Consider the following 27,481-nt stretch of genomic DNA (forward strand, 5'->3'; position numbering starts at 1 on the left):
GCCGCGATTTGACCACGTGAAAACTCGCGTGGTAACAAAATTGCGGCATGTCCTATTTCAGTGCGAGCCTCACACTGCCCCTGTCATCGCTGATACGCAGGCTCTGCACTGAGCATGTGCAGCTGTGTGCAAGCCGGCACATCTGCAGAACAGAGCGAAGGCGCCGGACAGGTAAGCCGCAGGTCACTGCAGGGGCACAGGGTTGCATCCCGCTGCGGGAATTCTTGCAGTCGGAATCCGACCCAGCTATCTGTGTTCACCCTTGGAGTCAGGAAAAGAGTTTAACCAGAAAAACATGCTTTTATTTAAAATTTCAGGCAAACAAGGTGGTGTTCCATGCAGACCATTCTCATATATCCCAGTCAAGAGTTTGGTGGCTGGAGATACTGCTGTACCTGCTTGAAAGTTTCCATACTGCTTGTCCACGATTTTTTCTGGTGTCCTGGAAAGGTTGCTTCATCGTTGTATCTGGCACCTAGCCTCTTCCTCAGATTCAGGGATGAGGCTGTATAGCTCTGTTCCTAAACCAGCTGTCTGCACTCCTGGCTATACCTAGTGTGCCCTCCTAACCAACTGAAGCTTCTGAAACTAAACAGATACTTTTATAAACTTTTGGATCCTCCCAGCAGCATAAAGCTGAGGGGCTAGTTAGGTACTGATTAATGCTGAATCATAGGGGCTGCTCTGTTCAGTTGATTTTAAACTCTTTGGTTCTCCAATCACCAACTCCACATTAAACATCTATTCAGCCCATTAAGCAGAATAAACAACACAGAATCATCACAGTAATAAACAATTCCCCAACACTATTTCCCCAGAATTGTATTAACACTTTGTAGCGACAAGTCTGGGTCCCTATAATGGCAAAAGAATGGAGCACTGAATGTTGGGATTAAAATATCAGCATAATCTATATAGGTTACCTCTGCTGACAGATATTATATCTTTAATGTTGTTGCTGATACACTTTAACTCTTTCCAATGCACTGTCTGACCTCTGAAGATATTATGATTCAAGGCTGTACAGCTCCGATGTTGGAAGACATCCGTCGGGGTTCTCTTACTGTATGTTGCCAGCCTCTCTGCTGTTAGAGCCTATTCAACGTGTCACCTCATGCAGTACTGGCTTTAGGCAGCAGATAGCGCCGTTGTATAATGGCAGAAAAAGAATAAGCCCCACTAGGAAAATCAGGATATAAATTGGATTGGAAAGGGTTAAATCTTATCCCATGTCTTGTTACTGTGAGTGTTTCGGAGAAGCTGAAGAATAGAGGTCTAACTTGAAAATCCCAGGCATCAATGCAAAACCTGTCCAACACTATGTACCATTTTTATTACTGGTGTCTTCTTATGATGAAAAGGACCTTTGGGCCCCCTAAATCGGCTGGGCCTCGATGCAACTGCTACTTCTGCAACTCTTATATCTACGACCTTAAAAGATAACTGGAGAGCGAGACACCTGGGCAATTACCCTTTTATCCTTCTTATAATCTGGCCTGAAAATTATTTGCAACCGGACATACGTGACCTTTGTTTAAAAAAAAAACTTGCCGGAAATTATTTTATGCATGTAGTTTAGTTTTATTTGGAAAAGTTATCAAAGGATTGCTAATCTATGTTCACAGTATGACCGTTATCAGTATTTGCACACCCTTTTATTGTAATTAGACAAAATTGTGTAAAACCGTTTAAAGAATTTTAGAACTGCATTATCTTTTCTCCAATTTTACTTTTAATGGTTATTATGACTTTATTTTAGTTTGTTTTGTTCTAATTGTCTGGATGCATTTCTATTTTCAACATCGTAAGAAATCCTGGCCTAATTTTACATGACTTCCTTTTTCTGTTGACTATGATATCAGCTTGAAACTTCTCAGAAATGCATTAAAGCAATGCAGAACCACTCTAGGTGTCTAATCTATATGAATCATAATACTGTATATACAGTGATACATAATCATGGATCTCAAGATTGTTACTTACTGACATGTATGTAAACTATGACCATGTGGCATTAGACCCTCTCTATCCATCAGAAAAAGTACTTACGCTCTTCATCTTTACTTCATAACACGCTATGATTGGTGAATGTGGTAACCAACTATATTATTAACGAAAGGCCTCCCTAACACAGACGTTTGCAGAAATGCAGCGTTTTTCAACACTGCGTTTACTGCAGATTTCACCTGGTTTCAGCAGCGCTGGCATGGGTTTTGGCTGTGTTTTCAGCACAGTTGGAAATGCAGTCAAGGCTGCTAAATAAAAAAAATCAATACTCACCTAGCAGGTGAAGCCGCTCTCCCCAGCGCCACTGTCGGGACCTTGTGAAACAGGCAGATTGCTTTGATTGGCTGAGTCGGCTGAGTGACAGCTAGCTGAGCCATTCAGAGCCAGCGCTGGATGCGTCCAATCACAGCCATTCAATGACTGAATGGCTGTGATTGAACACATCCAGCGCTGGCTCTGATTGGCTCAGCCGGCTGTCCCTAAGCCGATTCCAGCCAATCTCTCGCTGGAGGTGGAGATTTCGAACCTCCATTACCAGCAAATGTTCCTCCGAAGGCTGACAAGTCCTGAGAGGTCTACCGGGGACAGCGACATCACCTGCAAGATGAGTATTGAGTTTTTTTCATCTTGACTCAGGTAGTGTAGCTAGGGCGTTTAGTACCAAGCATGGTACCAAGCTGTGCCACATTTTCAGCAGCGCTGAAACCACTGTCCATTCATTTAAATGGACAACACAGTGCTGAAAATGGCCAAAAATAGAACATGCAACGCTGTCAAAGTGCAGCGTTGACGATGCTGCGTTTTCAGCCTTGTGTGAGCAGCCCTATTGAAAGGAATGGGAGCAATGTACAACGTTTAGCGCTGTGCTGAAAAAGCAGCGCTAAACGCTGTACAGAAATGCCCAGAAATGCCTGTGTGAAGGAGGCCTTAGGCTAAGATTTGCTGTAGTGATTTTCCCTTTAAGATATGGTTACATATACAATTGAAATTTAATAATCTTCACTTTATACGCAAGAATTTAGTTTGCCCTTGTTATATAGAATATCAATATAGCGAGGAATCCATGAAATTCCACCATGTTTTAAGAATCAACCTCAGCAGCAGAAAATAAAATAAATGAGTCTAAAATGCTCTTAGAAACCTGCTAGTTAAGGAAAATCACTATGTAGGTAGATTGTTGTTTCTTTTTATCATTTACTTTATATTATGCTTTCTGCATCCAGGTCATCAAATATCAACAGAGAGAGCTAGTTAAATTGGTACTTTGCTGGGACTGTAAAAGGCGCACGATCAAAGGGCAAGCATTAAAAGCTGCTGGAGATTTCCTTTTGAAATTTCTCTCACTCTCCTTGCCAAACCAAGGACACCATACATTAAGACAGCATGTTCATATTTAGCCTATAGAAATAGTATTTTTAGAGCAAGATAGCTTTTTTTAAGAAATATAAAAAGGGACACTTAACCTTCTAAATGAAAAATTGATTTTGTTAAGGCTCAAATGCTGTTTGATTTCATGACATTGTCAGAGTAGTTTCATTTTGTTTAACTGACTGTGATCCTCTGCATTTGTACATCACCCATCTGTGAAATGATACATCTTAAATTGTTTTTATGTTGACAGATGCGCATTTTCTCTTGAAGACAAAGCTAGTAATTGCTTTTTTAATATTTATTCTGCAGATCCTTGTGTGGGCTACAATGGATCTGTACAGACAAGTGGCGCTGACATTTCTTCCCATGCCTTCAAAATCTCACTATGTATTCAGTTTAAGGGACTTCTCTCGTGTCATACAGGTAATAAATCCATTTAAAGAACAGGTACTGTATTCCTTGTCGGGAAAGTCTTTTTCAGGTTGAGAAGAGTTTATCCATAAGGAGCTTTTGTTTGGTTTAGACACCTGTAGTACCAAACTAGAACACTGCAATATGGACAGCACTATTTGCTTCCTGTGTTGCTCTTTCTGACAGCGGTGCTGGCAATTAGTGGATCGGTGCTGATCCCAAGTGGCAGACCCTCGAATATCAACTATTGATGATGATCTATCCTGAAGATAAGTCATCAATAGAAAAAGTCCCATACGGCCCAACAACTCCTTTAAAATGGCTGTCAGTCAAGCAGCTATGTCATAACCATATCTTACAGCTTCTCAAAAAACATTCTGACAAACACACTCTTTGTCATAAAAAAATCAAGCACCTGGAGGGAGTTGTCGTTCTGCTGCAAAACCCGGCATGCAATTACATCTCAGGCAGATATGTAAATGATTAGAGTTGGGACATGATTAGATGACCACTAGACATGCATCTATGACACAATCGAAGAGATTTTGCCCAGTTAACAGAGTTTGGAGGGGGGCACATTATTGTAATTTGAGTAGCTGGATGATCGTATCTACAAATGGCCTGCCATCTGACCAAATTGTTAGAAGGTGTTGGTACCATTGAATATGTGAGGGCACAAACACAAGGCGACCAGGCTCAGGACACCTTAGACAAACCAACAGTAGTGAGGAGCATCTGATCATTCAACAAGCACAAGCAGCTCCAACTGTTTAATTTTCCATTATCCACAGACAGGTGGCACCATCATTCCAGGCCCCTGTGTTTGTCAGAGCCATATCCAGGCACTTGGCTGAAGGATATTTGGTCTCACAGCACCCATTATGTGCAATAATCAGCCACCGCCGCCTCCATTTGCAATGGTGTTGTGATATTACTACAGTGTGGAATCGGGTTGTCTTCAGCAACCAAACCAGGTTTAGTTCGGGCAATGACAATAGCTATGTTATTGTCTGGAGACCGCAAACATCAAGGGTGAGACAGGAATGTCTCAACACTTCTGTGGCCTACCTGATTGTCAAATTTATCAGCAATAGAAATTGAACCATCTTTGACAGCCTACGAGTTTGCATAATCTAGAGGCTCTGTTACAGCAAGAGTGGAGCAATATGCCGCAGGATACCATACAGAACTTGTACACCTCCATGCTCGCCCATATCACATCTTGTAACCAAGCTACAGGCATTACAACAGGGCACTAGAGCCTCCATGCCCGCCCGTATCACATCTTGTATCCAAGCTAGAGGTGGTACAATAGGGTACTAGAGCCCCCATGCCCGCACATATCACATCTTGTATCTAAGCTAGAGACGGTACAACAGGGTACTAGAGCCTCCATGCCCGCCTGTATCACATCTTGTATCCAAGCTAGAGGCAGTACAACAGGGTACTAGAGCCTCCATGCCTGCCCGTATCACATCTTGTATCTAAGCTAGAGACGGTACAACAGGGTACTAGAGCCTCCATGCCCGCCCGTATCACATCTTGTATCCAAGCTAGAGGCAGTACAACAGGGTACTAGAACCTCCATGCCCGCCTGTATCACATCTTGTATCCAAGCTAGAGGCATCCCGACAGGGTACTAGAGCCTCCATTCAAGTGTTCAGTTTTCTGCAATAAATGATCATTTTGCTCTGATATTGTAGTCAATTACTTATATCAATGTTACAATCACACAGAGAATGTTACATTCAATCCTGCCAACTACTCCTGGTGCTTGATTTTTTTTAATACAAAGAACATATATGCAAGAAGATTTTCTATTTTTTTATGTTTAATAATGAATTGTCTGGCGTTATCTTTTTTTGCAGGCTAATAAAATTATGGAATTATCAAATTTACATAATATTTTTTTGTTTTACTACTTTTGCACAATAAAATCATTTATTTTAAAAATCATTAGCTTGTTTGTATCTCCATATTCTGAAAGACATATTTTTCTGTTGACGAAGTGAGGGCTTGATTTTTGTGAGCCAAACTAGTTTCCATTGCTACCATTTCGAGGTAATATATATGATTTTTTGGTCACTTTTTATTTAGTTTTTTTGGAAGGCAAAATAAACAAAAACAGCTATTATTTTTTAACATTTCTCTTCACTCCCATCACCCCTAGCAACCAGCTGCTTTTGCTGGAGAATCTGCAGCCAGATAGACCTTCCCCTTCAGTGGATTGGCTGTCCATGTAATGCATGAAAGACTTGAGTCTACCAAAAATATAAAGTGTTTGTACAGGGGTTTTCTATGATGTTTATGTGCCCCAATAATGCAAGTAAACAGGGGTTGTCTTCCTGAGAAACTCTCTTCAGGACATAAAGCTATATAAAGATACTGGATAACAAATAGTCTTCTAAAGTAGCAAGAACAGAGTCCTTCAGCTGCCAATGGCCATCCCCCTTACTATAAAACAGTGTTGTAAATAACTTATCGTAGTCATAACTAATATTTAACACTAATATTTAAGAAAGCTAGTAAAGGAATAGCTTCTCAAAATGCTGCTTTTGATAGTAAATAAAACTGCTGGCGATGACATAACTTTTTAAGTTATGTTATATTATTAATTCAGTAGAACTCAGTAATTTGTTAATTAAGTAAAATCACTAAATGTCACTTTTCTGCTTAGGGAATCATACTTTTGAAACCCAGTCAAGTACATCAGAGTGCCGAAGGAGCTCAGAAATTAATGAGACTTTGGATTCATGAGGTCTACAGAGTCTTCTGTGACAGACTTGTCAGCAGTCAGGACCACCAGAAGTTTTTTCACATAGTAAAAGTAAGAAATGTAAATGTGTTTTGTTTTGAAAAGACCTTGACCTACAAAGCAACTGTTTAGGAAATGAATCCTATATGTTAGTGTAACTTGAATTATTTAGCAGTATATTCATTATTGGCATGCAATAGAATGAAAATCATCATTATTAAACTACATACCATCATTTATCAAGCAATATCATATTGTATTTCACTAGACACAAATTGTATCCACCTCTATTAGTAATACCCCTTTTAGATTAGCCAATTCTCGTTTTAACAAGCGAACGAAGGAGTGATGTCACTGCTAAATTGTTCACGCTCATTTAGCCTGTTTAGACAGTAAGATTATCATTGAGAATCGTTCACTATTCATTCACTTCTTATTCAGCTGGAAAACAACAAGTTCGGATACGGCTTTAAAGAGGGACAAGTAGGCTTATACAACAAACTTTATTAATACAAATGAATAAATGATAACTAGAGATGAGCAAACCTACTCGTTTCGAGTAATTACTCGATCGAGCACCACGATTTTTGAGTACTTCCGTACTCGGGTGAAAAAATTCGGGGGGCGCCGGGGGGTGGGGGGAGGCGTGGCGGAGCGGGGGGTAGCAGCGGGGAACAGGGGGGAGCCCTCTCTCTCTCCCTCTCCCCCCCACTCCCCGCTACAACCCCCCACTCACCCACGCGCCCCCGAATCTTTTTGCCCGAGTACGGAAGTACTCAAAAATCGTGGCGCTCAGGCAAAAAGGGGCGTGGCCAAGTACGCTCGCTCATCTCTAATGATAACACTAAGCAAAGTTACATAAAAATAGGTGATATTGCATAAAGGTTTTGTAAACCATTCTTAAACATTGGTTACATCAATACTTATATCACCAAGTACCTTAAGTGTACTTATCTGCTTTGTGCATCAGCCTGAAAAGCAAGGCGAAAAGTCTGAGAACAGGGAGGCCTTTTGGAAACAACACTGTGAGAAGACATTCCCTATCACGGGTCCAAAATGCTTCTAATCTATTACAATTTGTCTCCTGTTTTATACACTATAACTGTTTAGTCATCTGCCATATGCTCCAAGCTTTGCTACCAAGATGTTATCCATCTGAGACCCCCCACCATCTGAAGTGGCCATCTCCATTGATGAAGGGTTCAGAATCAACAAAACTCAATTCCCTAGACAATGTTGATGGTATCACAGATACCATCACAAGACTCAACAGATTCATGTCGATACAATGCATATGGACAAAGTTTAAACATACCTACACAAACAGCATTGTAGTTAATTCAATTAACATTGTTCTGGTAATTGTAGTTGATTCAATTAACATTGTAACTATTGTTAATACAATTACCATTGTTCTAGATAACTAAGCCTACATCAAACAGGTTTAAAATTATATTTGCACCACAGTGCACTAAAGCACCATGCCTCCAAACGGACGAACCATGTCCATTTAAAAGTCGCAAACACATACAGTATTTGCACTACAAACTACATCTGTCCAGGCAAGATGGAAGGACCCCTGTCTTGTACTAACCAGGGAAAGTGGGGAACCCCTGCCTAAAAGCAGGGTAATCGTCCCAATAAAGTCGGGCCCACTGTCTTCTTCTGGGACCTGGCTATCCCTGATCAGGAACCTGGAAAAGTGCACAAAACACACAGGACATGACAAAACACTGCTCACACACACTGAACACAGAACAGGACTGCACATAAAGCACATAACACACGTCACTGTTCACACCAACATACATGTTTGTGCATATAACAGGAACCCCACCCAGAGCTCACATGCATACAGATGGTAAATCATAGCTAGTCCAAGTGTCCTCACACCAGAGGAATAGAAAGTCAGCCACCATACTGACATAGGGAACAGTGTCAGTTATCACCCATCTGACACACACATAGGACATCAGACGTCTAGAGGTCGCACCTGCCCAGGACTAGGGAGAAAACGGCAGACTGCCTGCAGTGGTGTGGTCACCGTGCCACACACTACACAATGCAGACACCCCAGAAAGCAAGGAGGGGAGGGACAGCAGGTGCCCAGGCCGCCTTCAGGGGAGGAGAGAGGGACCCTACAGACAAGCATGCACACACCAGCTCTGAGTGGGCTCAATACAGGGTACAACAGTAAAGCACTAAAATGACCCGCAATCTCTCCCAAGAGTTTGCTGGTATTTATCTGCCGCAGATGAGGGGGATTGGCTGGTGGACAATACCACACCAAGCCAGATCAATTAACCCCTACCTGTGAAGGTGTGCACAAGGAAACTTGTAGAATCCCAGATCTCAGATGCACAACCTTAACACATGCATAAGCCAATTAAAGGGGTTTTCTCATCACAGACAACCCTTTTAATACTTGAGCTGGCACATATTCAGCTGATTGGCATGGGTCTGACTGGTTTTTCTGTGGTAAGTTGCCATACAGCAGCAGCTGCAGGAGAAGTGTAATATTATAAGTAGAGATGAGCGAGCACCAAAATGCTCGGGTGCTCGTTACTCGGGACGAATTTATCGCAATGCTCGAGGGTTCGTTTCGAGTAACGAACCCCATTGAAGTCAATGGGCGACCCGAGCATTTTTGTATTTCGCCGATGCTCGCTAAGGTTTTCATGTGTGAAAATCTGGGCAATTCAAGAAAGTGATGGGAACGACACAGAAACGGATAGGGCAGGCGAGGGGCTACATGTTGGGCTGCATCTCAAGTTCACAGGTCCCACTATTAAGCCACAATACCGGCAAGAGTGGCCCCCCCCCCTCCCAACAACTTTTACTTCTGAAAAGCCCTCATTAGCATGGCATACCTTAGCTAAGCACCACACTAGCTACAACAAAGCACAATCACTGCCTGCATGACACTCCGCTGCCACTTCTCCTGGGTTACATGCTGCCCAACCCCCCTCCCCCCTGCACGACACAGTGTCCACAGCGCACACCAAACTGTCCCTGCGCAGCCTTCAGCTGCCCTCATGCCACACCACCCTCATGTCTATTTATAAGTGCGTCTGCCATGAGGAGGAACCGCAGGCACACACTGCAGAGGGTTGGCACGGCTAGGCAGCGACCCTCTTTAAAAGTGGTGGGGCGATAGCCCACAATGCTGTACAGAAGCAATGAGAAATCCAATCCTGTGCCACCTCCATCAGGAGCTGCACACGTGGGCATAGCAATGGGGAACCTATGTGCCACACACTATTCATTCTGTCAAGGTGTCTGTATGCCCCAGTCAGACTGGTAATATGTACCTTAACAGTAACCGCGTTGGTGGTAATGTGGTGGTGACTGTGGACCTAGTAGCACGGTTGTATTTTGTTGGTTTTCGGAATGTGGCCAGGATTAAGTTGGCCGTGGCGGGGGGATGGTGGGGGGGCTCTCTTGTTGTGTCGGTAAAGGTGAAATTCTTGGACTGCCACCAGACGAACCAATGCAAAGGCATTTGCCAAGAATGTTTTCATTGTTGGAGGAGGAGGGGGATGTTTTTGAGGCACTACGTGTCCTCTCCACGTGTCCGTGGTTATATGCACCTTAACAGTAACCGCGTTGGTGGTAATGTGGTGGTGACTGCGGACCTAGTAGCACGGTTGTATTTTGTTGGTTTTCGGAATGTGGCCAGGATTAAGTGGGCCGTGGCGGGGGGATGGTGGGGGGGCTCTCTTGTTGTGTCGGTAAAGGTGAAATTCTTGGACTGCCACCAGACGAACCAATGCAAAGGCATTTGCCAAGAATGTTTTCATTGTTGGAGGAGGAGGGGGATGTTTTTGAGGCACTACGTGTCCTCTCCACGTGTCCGTGGTTATATGCACCTTAACAGTAACCGCGTTGGTGGGAAATGGCCTCGCCGCCATCATGTCTTTGGGAAGCCTCTGTTTCCACATCCCAGAGACATACCATTAGCAGCGGTATAGGCAGAGCCCAGAATTCGTAACATTTCAGCCGTAGCATTAGGACAGGCCCCACTAACATATCACTAGCAGGATTATAGGGGGAGCACAGTATTAGTTCCATTTCAGTAATAGTAGCACTCAAGACAGGCCCCAGTAACAATTCCGAAGCAGCAGTATAGGAGGAGCATAGTCTAAGTTCCATTTAAGTAATAGTAGCAGCCTACACAGGCCCCAGGAACAATTCCGAAGCAGCAGTATAGTGGGAGCGCAGTCTTAGTTCCATTTCAGTAGCTGCAGTATAGCCAAGGCCCAAGTTACATTTATGTAGCTAAAGTGTAGGCCAACCCCACACACCTTTCTGTACCATGAGTGCAGGCGAAGAACATAGAAATTGCTATGATTACACTGTAGGTGAGGGCCCAAAAAAATTGGTGTACCAACAGTACTAATGTACCTCAGTAAAAATTGGCCATGCCCAACCAAGATGGCAGGTGAAACCCATTAATCGCTTTGGTTAATGTGGCTTAAGTGGTAACTAGGCCTGGAGGCAGCCCAGTTTAACGAAAAATTGGTTCAAGTTAAAGTTCCAACGCTTTTAAGAGCATTGAAACGTATAAAAAATTTTTAGAAAAATTATATGAGTGAGCCTTGTGGCCCTAAGAAAAATTGCCCGTTCAGCGTGATTACGTGAGGTTTCAGGAGGAGGAGCAGGAGGAGGAGGAGGAATATTATACACAGATTGATGAAGCAGAAATGTCCCCGTTTTGGATGGTGAGAGAGAACTATGCTTCCATCCGCGGGTGCAGCCTACGTATTGCTTAGGTATCGCTGCTGTCCGCTGGTGGAGAAGAGAAGTCTGGGGAAATCTAGGCTTTGTTCATCTTGATGAGCGTTAGCCTGTCGGCACTGTCGGTTGACAGGCGGGTACGCTTATCTGTGATGATTCCCCCAGCCGCAGGACAAGCAAGCACCTCCAGGGCATACAGCGCTAGTTCAGGCCACGTGTCCAGCTTCGACACCCAGTAGTTGTAGGTGGCAGAGGCGTCACGGAGGACGGTCGTGCGATCGGCTACGTACTCCCTCACCATCCTTTTACAGTGCTCCCGCCGACTCAGCCTTGACTGGGGAGCGGTGACACAGTCTTGCTGGGGAGCCATAAAGCTGTCCAGGCCATTAAAGACTGTTGCACTGCCTGGGCTGTACATGCTGCTCGATCTCCGCACCTCCCCTGCTACCTGGCGCTCGGAACTGCGCCTTCTGCCACTAGCGCTGTCGGATGGGAATTTTACCATCAGCTTGTCCGCCAGGGTCCTGTGGTATAGCAACACTCTCGAACCCCTTTCCTCTTCGGGAATGAGAGTGGGAAGGTTCTCCTTATAGCGTGGGTCGAGCAGTGTGTACACCCAGTAATCCGTAGTGGCCAGAATGCGTGTAACGCGAGGGTCACGAGAAAGGCATCCTAACATGAAGTCAGCCATGTGTGCCAGGGTACCTGTACGCAACACATGGCTGTCCGCACTAGGAAGATCACTTTCAGGATCCTCCTCCTCCTCCTCAGGCCATACTCGCTGAAATGATGACAGGCAAGCAGCATGGGTACCGTCAGCAGTGGGCCAAGCTGTCTCTTCCCCCTCCTCCTCATCCTCCTCATGCTCCTCCTCCTCCTCCTGAACGCGCTGAGATATAGACAGGAGGGTGCTCTGACTATCCAGCGACATACTGTCTTCCCCCGGCTCTGTTTCCGAGCGCAAAGCGGCTGCCTTTATGGTTTGCAGGGAACTTCTCAAGAGGCATAGCAGAGGAATGGTGACGCTAATGATTGCAGCATCGCCGCTCACCACCTGGGTAGACTGCTCAAAGTTTCGAAGGACCTGGCAGATGTCTGCCAACTAGGCCCACTCTTCTGAAAATAATTGAGGAGGCTGACTCCCACTGCGCCGCCCATGTTGGAGTTGGTATTCCACTATAGCTCTACGCTGCTCATAGAGCCTAGCCAACATGTGGAGCGTAGAGTTCCACTGTGTGGGAACGTCGCACAGCAGTCGGTGCACTGGCAGATTAAACCGATGTTGCAGGGTGCGCAGGGTGGCAGCGTCCGTGTGGGACTTGCGGAAATGTGCGCAGAGCCGGCGCACCTTTACGAGCAGGTCTGACAAGCGTGGGTAGCTTTTCAGAAAGCGCTGAACCACCAAATTAAAGACGTGGGCCAGGCATGGCACGTGCGTGAGGCTGCCCAGCTGCAGAGCCGCCACCAGGTTACGGCCGTTGTCACACACGACCATGCCCGGTTGGAGGCTCAGCGGCGCAAGCCAGCGGTCGGTCTGCTCTGTCAGACCCTGCAGCAGTTCGTGGGCCGTGTGCCTCCTATCTCCTAAGCTGAGTAGTTTCAGCACGGCCTGCTGACGCTTGCCCACCGCTGTGCTGCCACGCTGCGCGACACCGACTGCTGGCGACGTCCTGCTGCTGCTGACACATCTAGATTGCGAGACAGAGGTTGAGGAGGAGGAGGAGGAGGGTGCTTTAGTGGAGGAAGCATACACCGCCGAACATACCACCACCGAGCTGGGGCCCGCAATTCTGGGGGTGGGTAGGACGTGAGTGGTCCCAGGCTCTGACTCTGTCCCAGCCTCCACTAAATTCACCCAATGTGCCGTCAGGGAGATGTAGTGGCCCTGCCCGCCTGTGCTTGTCCACGTGTCCGTAGTTAAGTGGACCTTGCCACTAACCGCATTGGTGAGGGCGCGTACAATGTTGCGGGAGACGTGGTCGTGCAGGGCTGGGACGGCACATCGGGAAAAGTAGTGGCGACTGGGAACTGAGTAACGTGGGGCCGCCGCCACCATCATAGCTTTGAAAGCCTCCGTTTCCACAACCCTATATGGCAGCATCTCAAGGCTGATAAATTTGGCTATGTGGACGGTTAACGATTGAGCGTGCGGGTGCGTGGCGGCGTACTTGTGCTTGCGCTCCAACACTTGCGCTAGCGACGGCTGGACTGTGCGGTGCGAGACATTGGTGGATGGGGCCGAGGACAGCGGAGGTGAGGGTGTGGGTGCAGGCCAGGAGACGGTAGTGCCTGTGTCCTGAGAGGGGGGTTGGATCTCAGTGGCAGGTTGGGGCACAGAGGGAGAGGCAGCGGTGCAAACCGGAGGCGGTGAACGGCCTTCGTCCCACCTTGTGGGGTGCTTGGCCATCATATGTCTGCGCATGCTGGTGGTGGTGAGGCTGTTGGTGGTGGCTCCCCGGCTGATCTTGGCGCGACAAAGGTTGCACACCACTGTTCGTCGGTCGTCAGGCGTCTCTGTGAAAAACTGCCAGACCTTAGAGCACCTCGGCCTCTGCAGGGTGGCATGGCGGAAGGGTGCGCTTTGGGAAACAGTTGGTGGATTATTCGGTCTGGCCCTGCCTCCACCCCTGGCCACCGCACTGCCTCTTGCAACCTGCCCTGCTGCTGCCCTTGCCTGCCCCTCTGAAGACCTGTCCTGAGTAGGCGTTGCACACCAGGTGGGGTCAGTCACCTCATCGTCCTGCTGCTCTTCCTCCGAATCCTCTGTGCGCTCCTCCCTCGGACTTACTGCCCTTACTACTACCTCACTGCAAGACAACTGTGTCTCATCGTCATCGTCCTCCTCACCCACTGAAAGGTCTTGAGACAGTTGCCGTAAGTCCCCAGCCTCATCCCCCGGACCCCGGGAACTTTCCAATGGTTGTGCATCAGTGACGATAAACTCCTCTGGTGGGAGAGGAACCACTGCTGCCCAATCTGAGCAGGGGCCCGAGAACAGTTCCTTGGAGTGTTCCCGCTCCTGAGCATGTGTCATTGTAGTGGAGTGAGGAGGCTGGGAGGAAGGAGGAGCAGCAGACAGAGGATTCGGATTTGCAGCACTGGACGGCGCAGAACTCTGGGTGAATGATAGTTTGCTCGAAGCACTTTCTGCCATCCACGACAGGACCTGCTCACACTGCTCATTTTCTAATAAAGGTCTCCCGCGTGGACCCATTAATTGGGTGATGAATGTGGGGACGCCAGAAACGTGCCTCTCTCCTAATCGCGCAGCAGTCGGCTGCGACACACCTGGATCAGGAGCTCGGCCTGTGCCCACACCCTCACTTGGCCCTACGCGTCCTCGGCCGCATCCACGTCCTCTAGGCCTACCCCTACCCCTCAGCATGCTGTATTACCAGTGATTTCCAAGCCGGGAAAGAAATTGGCGCAAGCCTGCAGCCAAAATAGAATTTTTTCCCTTGTTTTTCAAAGGACAAGCCACACTGCGTGTATTCAATGAATACTACTAAGTTTAATAACTGTGTTGTGGCCCTGCAAATGTGTCAGAGAACTGCAGTGATGCAAAGTTATTCGCTACAGCAGATCAGGGATTTCCCATGCAGGAAAGAAATTGGCGCAAGCCTGCAGCCAAAATAGAATTTTTTCCCTTGTTTTTCAAAGGACAAGCCACACTGCGTGTATTCAATGAATACTACTAAGTTTAATAACTGTGTTGTGGCCCTGCAAATGTGTCAGAGAACTGCAGTGATGCAAAGTTATTCGCTACAGCAGATCAGGGATTTCCCATGCAGGAAAGAAATTGGCGCAAGCCTGCAGCCAAAATAGAATTTTTTCCCTTGTTTTTCAAAGGACAAGCCACACTGCGTGTATTCAATGAATACTACTAAGTTTAATAACTGTGTCGTGGCCCTGCAAATGTGTCAGAGAACTGCAGTGATGCAAAGTTATTCGCTACAGCAGATCAGGGATTTCCCATGCAGGAAAAAAATTGGCGCAAGCCTGCAGCCAAAATAGAATTTTTTCCCTTGTTTTTCAAAGGACAAGCCACACTGCGTGTATTCAATGAATACTACTACGTTTAATAACTGTGTTGTGGCCCTGCAAATGTGTCAGAGAACTGCAGTGATGCAAAGTTATTCGCTACAGCAGATCAGGGATTTCCCATGCAGGAAAGAAATTGGCGCAAGCCTGCAGCCAAAATAGAATTTTTTCCCTTGTTTTTCAAAGGACAAGCCACACTGCGTGTATTCAATGAATACTACTAAGTTTAATAACTGTGTTGTGGCCCTGCAAATGTGTCAGAGAACTGCAGTGATGCAAAGTTATTCGCTACAGCAGATCAGGGATTTCCCATGCAGGAAAAAAATTGGCGCAAGCCTGCAGCCAAAATAGAATTTTTTCCCTTGTTTTTCAAAGGACAAGCCACACTGCATGTATTCAATGAATACTACTAAGTATAATAACTGTGTTGTGGCCCTGCAAATGTGTCAGAGAACTGCAGTGATGCAAAGTTATTCGCTACAGCAGATCAGGGATTTCCCATGCAGGAAAAAAATTGGCGCAAGCCTGCAGCCAAAATAGAATTTTTTCCCTTGTTTTTCAAAGGACAAGCCACACTGCGTGTATTCAATGAATACTACTAAGTTTAATAACTGTGTTGTGGCCCTGCAAATGTGTCAGAGAACTGCAGTGATGCAAAGTTATTCGCTACAGCAGATCAGGGATTTCCCATGCAGGAAAAAAATTGGCGCAAGCCTGCAGCCAAAATAGAGTTTTTTCCCTTGTTTTTCAAAGGACAAGCCACACTGCGTGTATTCAATGAATACTACTAAGTTTAATAACTGTGTTGTGGCCCTGCAAATGTGTCAGAGAACTGCAGTGATGCAAAGTTATTCGCTACAGCAGATCAGGGATTTCCCATGCAGGAAAAAAATTGGCGCAAGCCTGCAGTAAAACGTAGCTGGCTGCGTCTGATTTTTTTTAACGTTCTGCACGCAGCACACACGTACCCAGAGCCCTGAGGACTGTCAGAGGCAGGCGAAATAGAATTTTTTCCCTTGTTTTTCAAAGGAAAAGCCACACTGCGTCTATTCAATGAATAATGTATGTCTTCTGGCCCTGCCTACACAATTCTATCCCTGTAGTATTAATGCCGGGTGCAATGGTCTGCACAGCCGGTTTTGAGAAAAAAAAAATATATGCAACACTGCTAACAGCAGCCTGGACAGTACTGCACACGGATAGATGTGGCCCTGAGAAGGACCGTTGGGGTTCTTGAAGCCTACACTAACTCCTAACACTCTCCCTATAGCAGCTCCACCAAGATAGCACTTTCCCTCAGCTAACTCACAAGGCATCTGAGCCGAGCCGCGGGAGGGGCCGATTTTTATACTCGGGTGACATCAGATCTCCCCAGCCACTCACAGCAGGGGGGTGGTATAGGGCTTGAACGTCACAGGGGGAAGTTGTAATGCCTTCCCTGTCTTTCAATTGGCCAGAAAAGCGCGCTAACGTCTCAGAGAGGAAACTGAAAGTAACCAGAGCATCGCGTGGTACTTGTTACGAGTACCGAGCATCCTGAACACGCTAATATTCGCCCGAGTATCAAGCTCGGACGAGTACGTTCGCTCATCTCTAATTATAAGGTAACAATTAGAGATGAGTGAGCATGCTCATTTAAAGGGGTTGTCTCGCGGCAGCAAGTGGGGTTATACACTTCTGTATGGCCATATTAATGCACTTTGTAATGTACATCATGCATTAAATATGAGCCATACAGAAGTTATTCACTTACCTGCTCCATTGCTGGCGTCCCCGTCTCCATGGCTCCATCTAATTCTGATGTCTTCTGGCGTTTTTAGACGCGCTTGCGCAGTCCGTGCTTCTGCCTGGTGAATGGGGCCGCTGGTGCCGGAGAGCTGGTCACCGCATCGTCATCGTAGCTCCACCCCGTCACGTGTGCCGATTCAAGCCAATCAGGAGGCTGGAATCGGCTCTGGACCGCACAGAGCCCATGGTGCACCATGGGAGAAGACCCGCGGTGCACCATGGGAGAAAACCGCGGTGCATCCCTGGGAAAGGACCGGCGGCCATCTTAGGGAGAAGATTTTTATAACTTCATATTTCATCACATCGGTGAGTAGCAAGCGGTTTAAAAACCGCTTTAAATTGCTTTTTTATGCCGGGGTGGGGGGGGGGGGGGGTGACAGGGGGAATGGGCTAATTTAAAATTTTGATGTTTGCCTCGGGACAACCCCTTTAAGGCTGATGCTCGATTGAGCGTCGGTCTTGTCGAGTAACTGATTACTCAACCGAGCACCATGCGGGGGGGGGGGCAGCGGGGGTGTGCGGGGGTGAGATATCTCTCTCACTTCCCCCCCCCCCCTCCGTGCCCCTGTATGGTGCTTGGTCGAGTAATCAGTTACTCGACAAGTTCGATGCTCCACCAAGCATCAGCCTTAAACAAGCATGCTCGCTCATTTCTAGTAACAATTCAAATGAATTAATGTAAGATATGAACAGCCCAAGCGCACTAGAGCAAGAGCTGATGCTTGCTAAGCTGGACTCAAAGAGAGTGAACAGGGTGAACGATTTCACCAGATAATAAGAACCGTAGAAGTATTGTGTATGATGGGATACGCATATGATGGCAGACAACTGTTAAAAACATCTCATCGCAGGAAATCTCAGAAACTGGGTTTATGCAACATGTCTCAATGAAGAAAGCTTTGTTTTATTTATGTTCTTCTTGGGATTTATCTCTGTACCTTCAGCTTTTGATTGGCAGTTATTAAATGTATAATACGATATGTATACATTTATATGCACATATGTCAGATCTCCATCAGCAGACCTGATGGAGAAAAACTAATGTCATTTTCAGAATTTACGACACCAAAATACCCCAAAAAGCTTGTAACTAGAGATGAGCGAGCACCAAAATGCTCGGGTGCTCGTTATTCGGGACGAAATTATCGCGATGCTCGGGGGTTCGTTTCGAGTAACGAACCCCATTGAAGTCAATGGGCGACCCGAGCATTTTTGTATTTCGCCGATGCTCGCTAAGGTTTTCATGTGTGAAAATCTGGGCAATTCAAGAAAGTGATGGGAACAACACAGCAACGGATAGGGCAGGCGAGGGGCTACATGTTGGGCTGCATCTCAAGTTCACAGGTCCCACTATTAAGCCATAATACCGGCAAGAGTGGGCCCCCCCCCTCCCAACAACTTTTACTTCTGAAAAGCCCTCATTAGCAATGCACACCTTAGCTAAGCACCACACTACCTCCAACAAAGCACAATCACTGCCTGCATGACACTCCGCTGCCACTTCTCTTGGGTTACATGCTGCCCAACCCCCCCCCCCCCCCGCACGACAGTGTCCACAGCGTACACCAAATTGTCCCTGCCCAGCCTTCAGCTGCCCTCATGCCACGCCACCCTCATGTCTATTTATAAGTGCGTCTGCCACAGGAAAAGCAGGCACACACTGCAGAGGGTTGGCATGGCTAGGCAGCGACCCCCCCATAAAAGGGGCGGGCCGATAGTCCACAATGCTGTACAGAAGCAATGAGAAATCCAATCCTGTGCCACCTCCATCTGGAGCTGCACACGTGGGCATAGCAATGGGGAACCTATGTGCCACACACTATTCATTCTGTCAAGGTGTCTGCATGCCCCAGTCAGACCGCGTTTTTTTATAAATAGTCACAGGCAGGTACAACTCCGCAATGGGAATTCCGTGTGCACCCACAGCATGGGTGGCTCCCTGAAACCCACCCGCTGTACATAAATGTATCCCATTGCAGTGCCCATCACAGCTGAGGTAACGTCCGATTAAATGCAGGTGGGCTTCGGCCCACACTGCATGCCCCAGTCAGACTGGGGTTCTTTACAAGTGGACAGATGTAGTAACAACTCCCTGTGGACCTACAGCATGGGTGGGTGCCAGGAAGCCACTGGCGGTACATAAAAATATCCCATTGCATTGCCCAACACAGCTGAGGTAGTAATGTCGTGCTTAATACAGGTGGGCTTCGGCCTACACTGCATGCCCCAGTCAGACTGGGGTTCTTTACAAGTGGACAGATGTAGTAACAACTCCCTGTGGACCCACAGCATGGGTGGGTGCCAGGAAGCCACCGGCGGTGCATAAAAATATCCCATTGCATTGCCCAACACAGCTGAAGTAGTAATGTCATGCTTAATACAGGTGGGCTTCGGCCCACACTGCATGCCCCAGTCAGACTGGGGTTCTTTACAAGTGGACAGATGTAGTAACAACTCCCTGTGGACCCACAGCATGGGTGGGTGCCAGGAAGCCACCGGCGGTACATAAAAATATCCCATTGCATTGCCCAACACAGCTGAGGTAGTAATGTCGTGCTTAATGCAGGTGGGCTTCGGCCCACACTGCATGCCCCAGTCAGACTGGTAATATGTACCTTAACAGTAACCTTGTTGGTGGTAATGTGGTGGTGACTGCGGACCTGGTAGCGCGGTTTTATGTAGTTGGTTTTCGGAATGTGGCCAGGATTAAGTGGGCCGTGGCGGGGGGATGGTGGTGGTGCTCTCTTGTTGTGTCGTTAAAGGTGAAATTCTTGGACTGCCACCAGACGGACCAATGCAAAGGTATTTGCCAAGAATGTTTTCATTGTTGGAGGAGGAGGGGGATGTTTTGGAGGCACTATGTGTCCTCTACACGTGTCCGTGGTTATATGCACCTTAACAGTAACAGCGTTGGTGGGAAATGGCCTCGCCGCCATCATGTCTTTGTGAAGCCTCTGTTTCCACACCCCAGTGACATACCATTAGCAGCGGTATAGGCAGAGCCCAGAATTATTAACATTTCAGCGGTAGCATTAGGTACAGGCCCCACTAACATATCACTAGCAGCAGTATAGGGGGAGCGCAGTCTTAGTTCCATTTCAGTAATAGTAGCACTCAAGACAGGCCCCAGTAACATTCCCATTGCAGCAGTTTAGGGAGATAACAGTCTCTTTCACATTTCAGTAGCTGCAGTATAGACAAGGCCCCAGTTACATTTATGTAGCTAAAGTGTAGGCCAACCCCACACACCTTTCTGTACCATGAGTGCAGGCGAAGAACATAGAAATTACTATGATTACACTGTAGGTGAGGGCCCAAAAAAATTGGTGTACCAACAGTAGTAATGTACCTCAGAAAAAATTGACCATGCCCAACCAAGATGGCAGGTGAAACCCATGAATCGCTTTGGTTAATGTGGCTTAATTGGTAACTAGGCCTGGAGGCAGCCCAGTTTAACGAAAAATTGGTTCAAGTTAAAGTTTCAACGCTTTTAAGAGCATTGAAACGTATAAAAATTGTTTAGAAAAATTATATGAGTGAGCCTTGTGGCCCTAAGAAAACTTGCCCGTTCGGTGTGATTACGTGAGGTTTCAGGAGGAGGAGCAGGAGGAGGAGGAGGAATATTATACACAGATTGATGAAGCAGAAATGTCCCCGTTTTGGATGGTGAGAGAGAACAATGCTTCCATCCGCGGGTGCAGCCTACGTATTGCTTAGGTATTGCTGCTGTCCGCTGGTGGAGAAGAGAAGTCTGGGGAAATCCAGGCTTTGTTCATCTTGATGAGTGTAAGCCTGTCGGCACTGTCGGTTGACAGGCGGGTACGCTTATCTGTGATGATTCCCCCAGCCACACTAAACACCCTCTCTGACAAGACGCTAGCCGCAGGACAAGCAAGCACCTCCAGGGCATACAGCGCGAGTTCAGGCCACGTGTCCAGCTTCGACACCCAGTAGTTGTAGGGGGCAGAGGCGTCACGGAGGATGGTCGTGCGATCGGCTACGTACCCCCTCACCATCCTTTTACAGTGCTCCTGCCGACTCAGCCTTGACTGGGGAACGGTGACACAGTCTTGCTGGGGAGCCATAAAGCTGTCCAGGGCCTTAAAGACTGTGGCACTGCCTGTGCTGTACATGCTGCTCGATCTCCGCACCTCCCCTGCTACCTGGCCCTCGGAACTGCGCCTTCTGCCACTACCGCTGTCGGATGGGAATTTTACCATCAGCTTGTCCGCCAGGGTCCTGTGCTATAGCAACACTCTCGAACCCCTTTCCTCTTCGGGAATGAGAGTGGAAAGGTTCTCCTTATACCGTGGGTCGAGCAGTGTGTACACCCAGTAATCCGTAGTGGCCAGAATGCGTGTAACGCGAGGGTCACAAGAAAGGCATCCTAACATGAAGTCAGCCATGTGTGCCAGGGTACCTGTACGCAACACATGGCTGTCTTCACTAGGAAGATCACTTTCAGGATCCTCCTCCTCCTCCTCCTCCTCCTCCTCAGGCCATACACGCTGAAAGGATGACAGGCAAGCAGCATGGGTACCGTCAGCAGTGGGCCAAGCTGTCTCTTCCCCCTCCTCCTCATCCTCCTCCTCCTGAACGCGCTGAGATATAGACAGGAGGGTGCTCTGACTATCCAGCGACATACTGTCTTCCCCCGCCTCCGTTTCCGAGCGCAAAGCATCTGCCTTTATGCTTTGCAGGGAACTTCTCAAGATGCATAGCAGAGGAATGGTGACGCTAATGATTGCAGCATCGCCGCTCACCACCTGGGTAGACTCCTCAAAGTTTCAAAGGACCTGGCAGATGTCTGCCAACCAGGCCCACTCTTCTGAAAATAATTGAGGAGGCTGACTCGCACTGCGCCGCCCATGTTGGATTTGGTATTCCACTATAGCTCTACACTGCTCATAAAGCCTGGCCAACATGTGGAGCGTAGAGTTCCACCGTGTGGGCACGTCGCACAGCAGTCGGTGCACTGGCAGATTAAACCGATGTTGCAGGGTGCGCAGGGTGGCAGCGTCCGTGTGGGACTTGCGGAAATGTGCGCAGAGCCGGCGCACCTTTACGAGCAGGTCTGACAAGCGTGGGTAGCTTTTCAGAAAGCGCTGAACCACCAAATTAAAGACGTGGGCCAGGCATGGCACGTGCGTGAGGCTGCCGAGCTGCAGAGCTGCCACCAGGTTACGGCCGTTGTCACACACGACCATGCCCGGTTGGAGGCTCAGCGGCGCAAGCCAGCGGTCGATCTGCTCTGTCAGACCCTGCAGCAGTTTGTGGGCCATGTGCTTCTTATCTCCTAAGCTGAGTAGTTTCAGCACGGCCTGCTGACGCTTGCCCACCGCTTTGCTGCCACGCCGCGCGACACCGACTGCTGGCGACGTGCTGCTGCTGCTGACACATCTTGATTGCGAGACAGAGGTTGCGTTGGAGGAGGAGGAGGAGGGTGCTTTAGTGATACCACCAGATACCACCACCGAGCTGGGGCCCGCAATTCTGGGGGTGGGTAGGACGTGAGCGGTCCCAGGCTCTGACTCTGTCCCAGCCTCCACTAAATTCACCCAATGTGCCGTCAGGGAGATGTAGTGGCCCTGCCTGCCTGTGCTTGTCCACGTGTCCGTTGTTAAGTGGACCTTGGCAGTAACCGCGTTGGTGAGGGCGCGTACAATGTTGCGGGAGACGTGGTCGTGCAGGGCTGGGACGGCACATCGGGAAAAGTAGTGGCGACTGGGAACTGAGTAGCGCGGGGCCGCCGCCGCCATCATACTTTTGAAGGACTCCGTTTCCACAACCCTATACGGCAGCATCTCAAGGCTGATAAATTTGGCTATGTGGACGGTTAACGCTTGAGCGTGCTGGTGCATGGCGGCGTACTTGCGCTTGCGCTCAAACACTTGCGCTAGCGACGGCTGGACGGTGCGGTGCGAGACATTGGTGGATTGGGCCGAGGACAGCGGAGGTGAGGGTGTGGGTGCAGGCCAGGAGACGGTAGTGCCTGTGTCCTCAGAGCGGGGTTGGATCTCAGTAGCAGGTTGGGGCATAGGGGGAGAGGCAGTGGTGCAAACCGGAGGCGGTGAACGGCCTTCGTCCCACCTTGTGGGGTGCTTGGCCATCATATGTCTGCGCATGCTGGTGGTGGTGAGGCTGTTGGTAGTGGCTCCCCGGCTGATCTTGGCGTGACAAAGGTTGCACACCACTGTTCGTCTGTCGTCAGGCGTCTCTGTGAAAAACTGCCAGACCTTAGAGCACCTTGGCCTCTGCAGGGTGGCATGGCGCGAGGGTGCGCTTTGGGAAACAGTTGGTGGATTATTCGGTCTGGCCCTGCCTCTACCCCTGGCCACCGCACTGCCTCTTGCAACCTGCCCTGCTGCTGCCCTTGCCTCCCCCTCTGAAGACCTGTCCTGAGTAGGCGTAGCAAATCAGGTGGGGTCAGTCACCTCATCGTCCTGCTGCTCTTCCTCAAAATCCTCTGTGCGCTCCTCCCTCGGACTTACTGCCCTTACTACTACCTCACCGATAGACAACTGTGTCTCATCGTCATCGTCCTCCTCACCCACTGAAAGGTCTTGAGACAGTTGCCGGAAGTCCCCAGCCTCATCCCCCGGACCCCGGGAACTTTCCAATGGTTGGGCATCAGTGACGATAAACTCCTCTGGTGGGAGAGGAACCACTGCTGCCCAATCTGAGCAGGGGCCCGAGAACAGTTCCTGGGAGTCTTCCCGCTCCTGAGCATGTGTCATTGTAGTGGAGTGAGGAGGCTGGGAGGAAGGAGGAGCAGCAGACAGAGGATTCGGATTTGCAGCAGTGGACGGTGTTATGGAATTCAATGTTCCGTCAATATGCTGTGAGGCTCCAAATCAGAGGTGGTTATGGCGGCCGCCGTGAGAAAGCAATGAAACACAGAGATCAGGCCTGTGTCTAGAAGCAATCTGTGTTTATTCTGTACATTGTCATTTCTTATACAAAAAATAGAAGGAGTATCAGTAGGCGTATCAGTAGGCGTATCAGTAGGCGTATCAGTGCAAAGGCTAGTGTTACAAAGTTCAATCTGTTATACTGAGGTCAAAGTACTAAGGTGGTGAATAATTGCGTTTTCTCAATAAACATGGCTTCTTTTGTTGGAATGTAGACTGACTGTCTAGCACCTTGATTCTTTATCACAATCTACATTTTAATCACATGCCCTAGACAGCAGTTAATGATCGAAGCATTCCATTATCCTTTGATCATTGTAACGAGATTAACAAGATCTTGGAGACATGATGGACATTTAAGATTACACCTCTACTTAATGTAATTAAGTACTAACCTAAATGTACAAGCATTTATCAGAGCTTTTCATAGGACACAGAATAGAGTGTACAATTTAGGCCTAAAGCCTCCGGAAACGTATATCAAAGATACATACATATATAAATTAATATGTTCATAACCCTCACAATCCCCCATTTGAAACAGTCCATCTTGAAAAGAGCCTTTGTTGTGGTACTATCAAGGGTGCTAAGCCACCCCTGCCGGTCTTTCTATCCTCTTCGCCGGATCCCCACTGTTGTTGCTCTTTTACTCTTTTGACTGTTTTAACGATATCGTAGAGGGAGCGATTCCAGATAATTTGCTTGTCTCCGTATCCCACAGAATGTCCATAAGTTGCAAACACTCAAAAGAATGAACAAAAGAAACAGTATTAGTAATGGGTGAAACATAAAATCCATCATCTTTCCTGCTGTAGGTGACCATCCAGTAAAAATATCATACCAGTTATATTCTGTGTCTATCTGGATCTTATTACCTATGCTGACCAACTTATCTCCTACCCATATAGTTTGTTTTTCTAATTCCATAAGGGAGAGGTTAGTAACATCCAAATGCTTTTGAAGGTGTTCAGTGTCTTTCATTAGTCTTACAATTCTACCCAAGGATATAGTCAGATTTGACATAGGGATAGCATCTGGGTGCCAGTAATACTTTATTGCAGCTTCAGCATCTGGCAAAAAGGTGTAAGTTTCTGTAAACCAATGTATCACCGATATGTTCTGTAAACATCCAGAAAATGGAGTGGTGAGATTATACATACTGGTGGTTTTAGTTTGGTTGGTAACAAAGCATATATATTGGGGGCCAACTTCTATCAGCATATGGAAAGACGCAGGTAGCACCGTCCAATCACATATGCTGACTGAAGGCTGCAGGAAACATGGCTCATATGCGGCTGTACTCCGTCCGCATACTAGGCCATCCAGTGTTTCTTCACAGTTCTCTATGCCATGGGTTTTATTTTCACTATCAATCATAGTACCTGTGAACTTGGGCAACCAATATTGGAAAGCATATAGAGGCGGTCCGAACACCACAGGTAGTACTACAAACTTACACATCAGGCTTGTGTCCTTTACATCATAAAAAGTCATTTCTCCAGTGCAATATTCATCAGAGCATTCTACACTATCAGCCCGGGGCCGTATCCAGGATGCTACTGGAATTACATTCTTGAAAATATTTCTCCACAATTTTTCATTATTTGTCATCAAATCTGACTGTGCTTTATCCTTCTCGTGAATCATATATACATATTGCAGGCTACATTGTGTATAGTTTATGAATTTACTCATATTTACAAACAAATCATTTTGAACCCCAAAACTCAGATTAAAAAGCGTTAATACATCCTTATTATATCCTAATGCAAGATGTTGGGGGAGGAATATGGAGGGCATCCATTGTGCCTGAATATTGACCAGATTAGACACATCTCTTCCTTCCCCTGCCATCTTATTTTTCATTACTTCTAAATCTATTGAATTTAAAACCCCTGTGCCTGCTCCTATTCCTCCAAGAAGAGTATCGTAGCATTCTCTCTTCATTCTAGAGCATGATTTCATTACAGGGAAAGATATATTAAACTGCACTACGGTCCTCTGTTGTTTGGTTGAGACATTTTTACATGTATGGGGGAGCCTAACTAAATTGTCAGTGTGTACCACAGGGGTTGTTTCCAGGACGGTCAAAAGGTTTAACCACATTAGAGAGTTAGCTATAGGAGTACCATTAATGCACAGGAGAGTATATGTATCTTTTAAAGATATTGTCTGGTTTGTGCCTCCTCTTCCAACTTGGTCACCCTTACACATTAACGTTTTTGAAAGATGCTCATATGTGAACTGCTTATCTATATGAGCCACACATCCTTGGGTTAGTTTATAGCATGAGATATTTACTCTACTGATAATGTTTATCCAAGGATACTCTCCTTCCTGTATGACATATGAACGACCTTTAAATTTATTGGAGGGGACATATAAGCCACTGGTCTCTCCTAGTGTAAAATTGGCTATTATGCACCTATGATTGCCTTCACATATGAACTCGTCTTGCTGTCTGGCTTTAGTTTTATTTGCCCAACCCCAGTAGCTTCTAACAACACCTCCTTCCTTAGTTTGTGCCAATTTCAACTTTCCCGCTGGCGTCAGGGTCCAGGCCCTGGCGATAAGCAGGAGAATTCCAAGCACCAGGAATAGTCTCATTTCTCTCATATTGTGGTTTCTTAACCTTTTTGCAATGTGAGGCATGTACCCAATTGGTTTTACCCTCTAGTTTGACGGCAGTACTGGTTGTGAGCAGCACTTGATACGGGCCGTCAAACCTTGGTTCCAATGTCCTCCTCACGTGTCTCTTTGTCACTACCCAATCTCCGGGCTGCAGATCATGCGTTCCTTCAAGAGAATTTGGATCTGGAATTGAAGAAAACACTTGATTGTGTGTTGCCTTTAGGCGTGCATTTAAGGACATAACATAGTCAGTTAGAGTACCATACTGGGCCTGCAGTACCTGTGGAAAGTACAGACCCAACCTGGGTGCACACCCAAACAAGATTTCATATGGTGATAATCCTGTTTTTCTGTTAGGCACATATCTGACTGAGAAAAGGGCCAATGGGAGGCACTCAGTCCATGGTTTGCCTGTTTCTTTCATTGCTTTCTGTATTTTTAGTTTTAGGGTACCATTCATCCTTTCTACCTTCCCACTACTTTGTGGATGATAAGGGGTGTGAAATGCTTGGGAAATACCCAGGGCAGACATGATGTGTTGCATTATTTCACCTGTGAAATGTGTACCCCTGTCTGACTCGATTACCTCTGGTACCCCATACCTGCAGACTACCTCATTCATGAGCTTCTTTGCTGTTGCCTGAGCAGTTGCCTTGGTGATGGTGTAGACCTCAACCCAACCTGAGAAGATATCAACAACAACAAGCACATATTCATATTTCCCCACACGTGGGAGCTGAATATAGTCAATTTGCAATCTCTGAAATGGGTAGAGTGGCCTAGGCAAGTGTTTTTGCGGGACCTTTACTTTCTGTCCTGGGTTGCTCAC

At 47.3% G+C, this 27,481-nt stretch overlaps 1 protein-coding gene across 1 annotated transcript in view; it reads left to right on the plus strand.

Moving 5' to 3' along the window:
* The window catches only part of LOC136610023 (dynein axonemal heavy chain 3-like), a 1,175,415-nt gene that overhangs the window by 795,400 nt on the left and 352,534 nt on the right, over nucleotides 1–27,481 (plus strand). Inside the window, exons 50-51 of the mRNA XM_066589293.1 lie at nucleotides 3,688–3,801; nucleotides 6,467–6,616. Coding sequence (XP_066445390.1) covers nucleotides 3,688–3,801; nucleotides 6,467–6,616 — 264 coding nt within the window. The remainder of the gene's footprint in view (nucleotides 1–3,687; nucleotides 3,802–6,466; nucleotides 6,617–27,481) is intronic.

This window comes from Eleutherodactylus coqui, chromosome 2, assembly GCF_035609145.1.
Source record: "Eleutherodactylus coqui strain aEleCoq1 chromosome 2, aEleCoq1.hap1, whole genome shotgun sequence".
Taxonomy (NCBI): domain Eukaryota; kingdom Metazoa; phylum Chordata; class Amphibia; order Anura; family Eleutherodactylidae; genus Eleutherodactylus; species Eleutherodactylus coqui.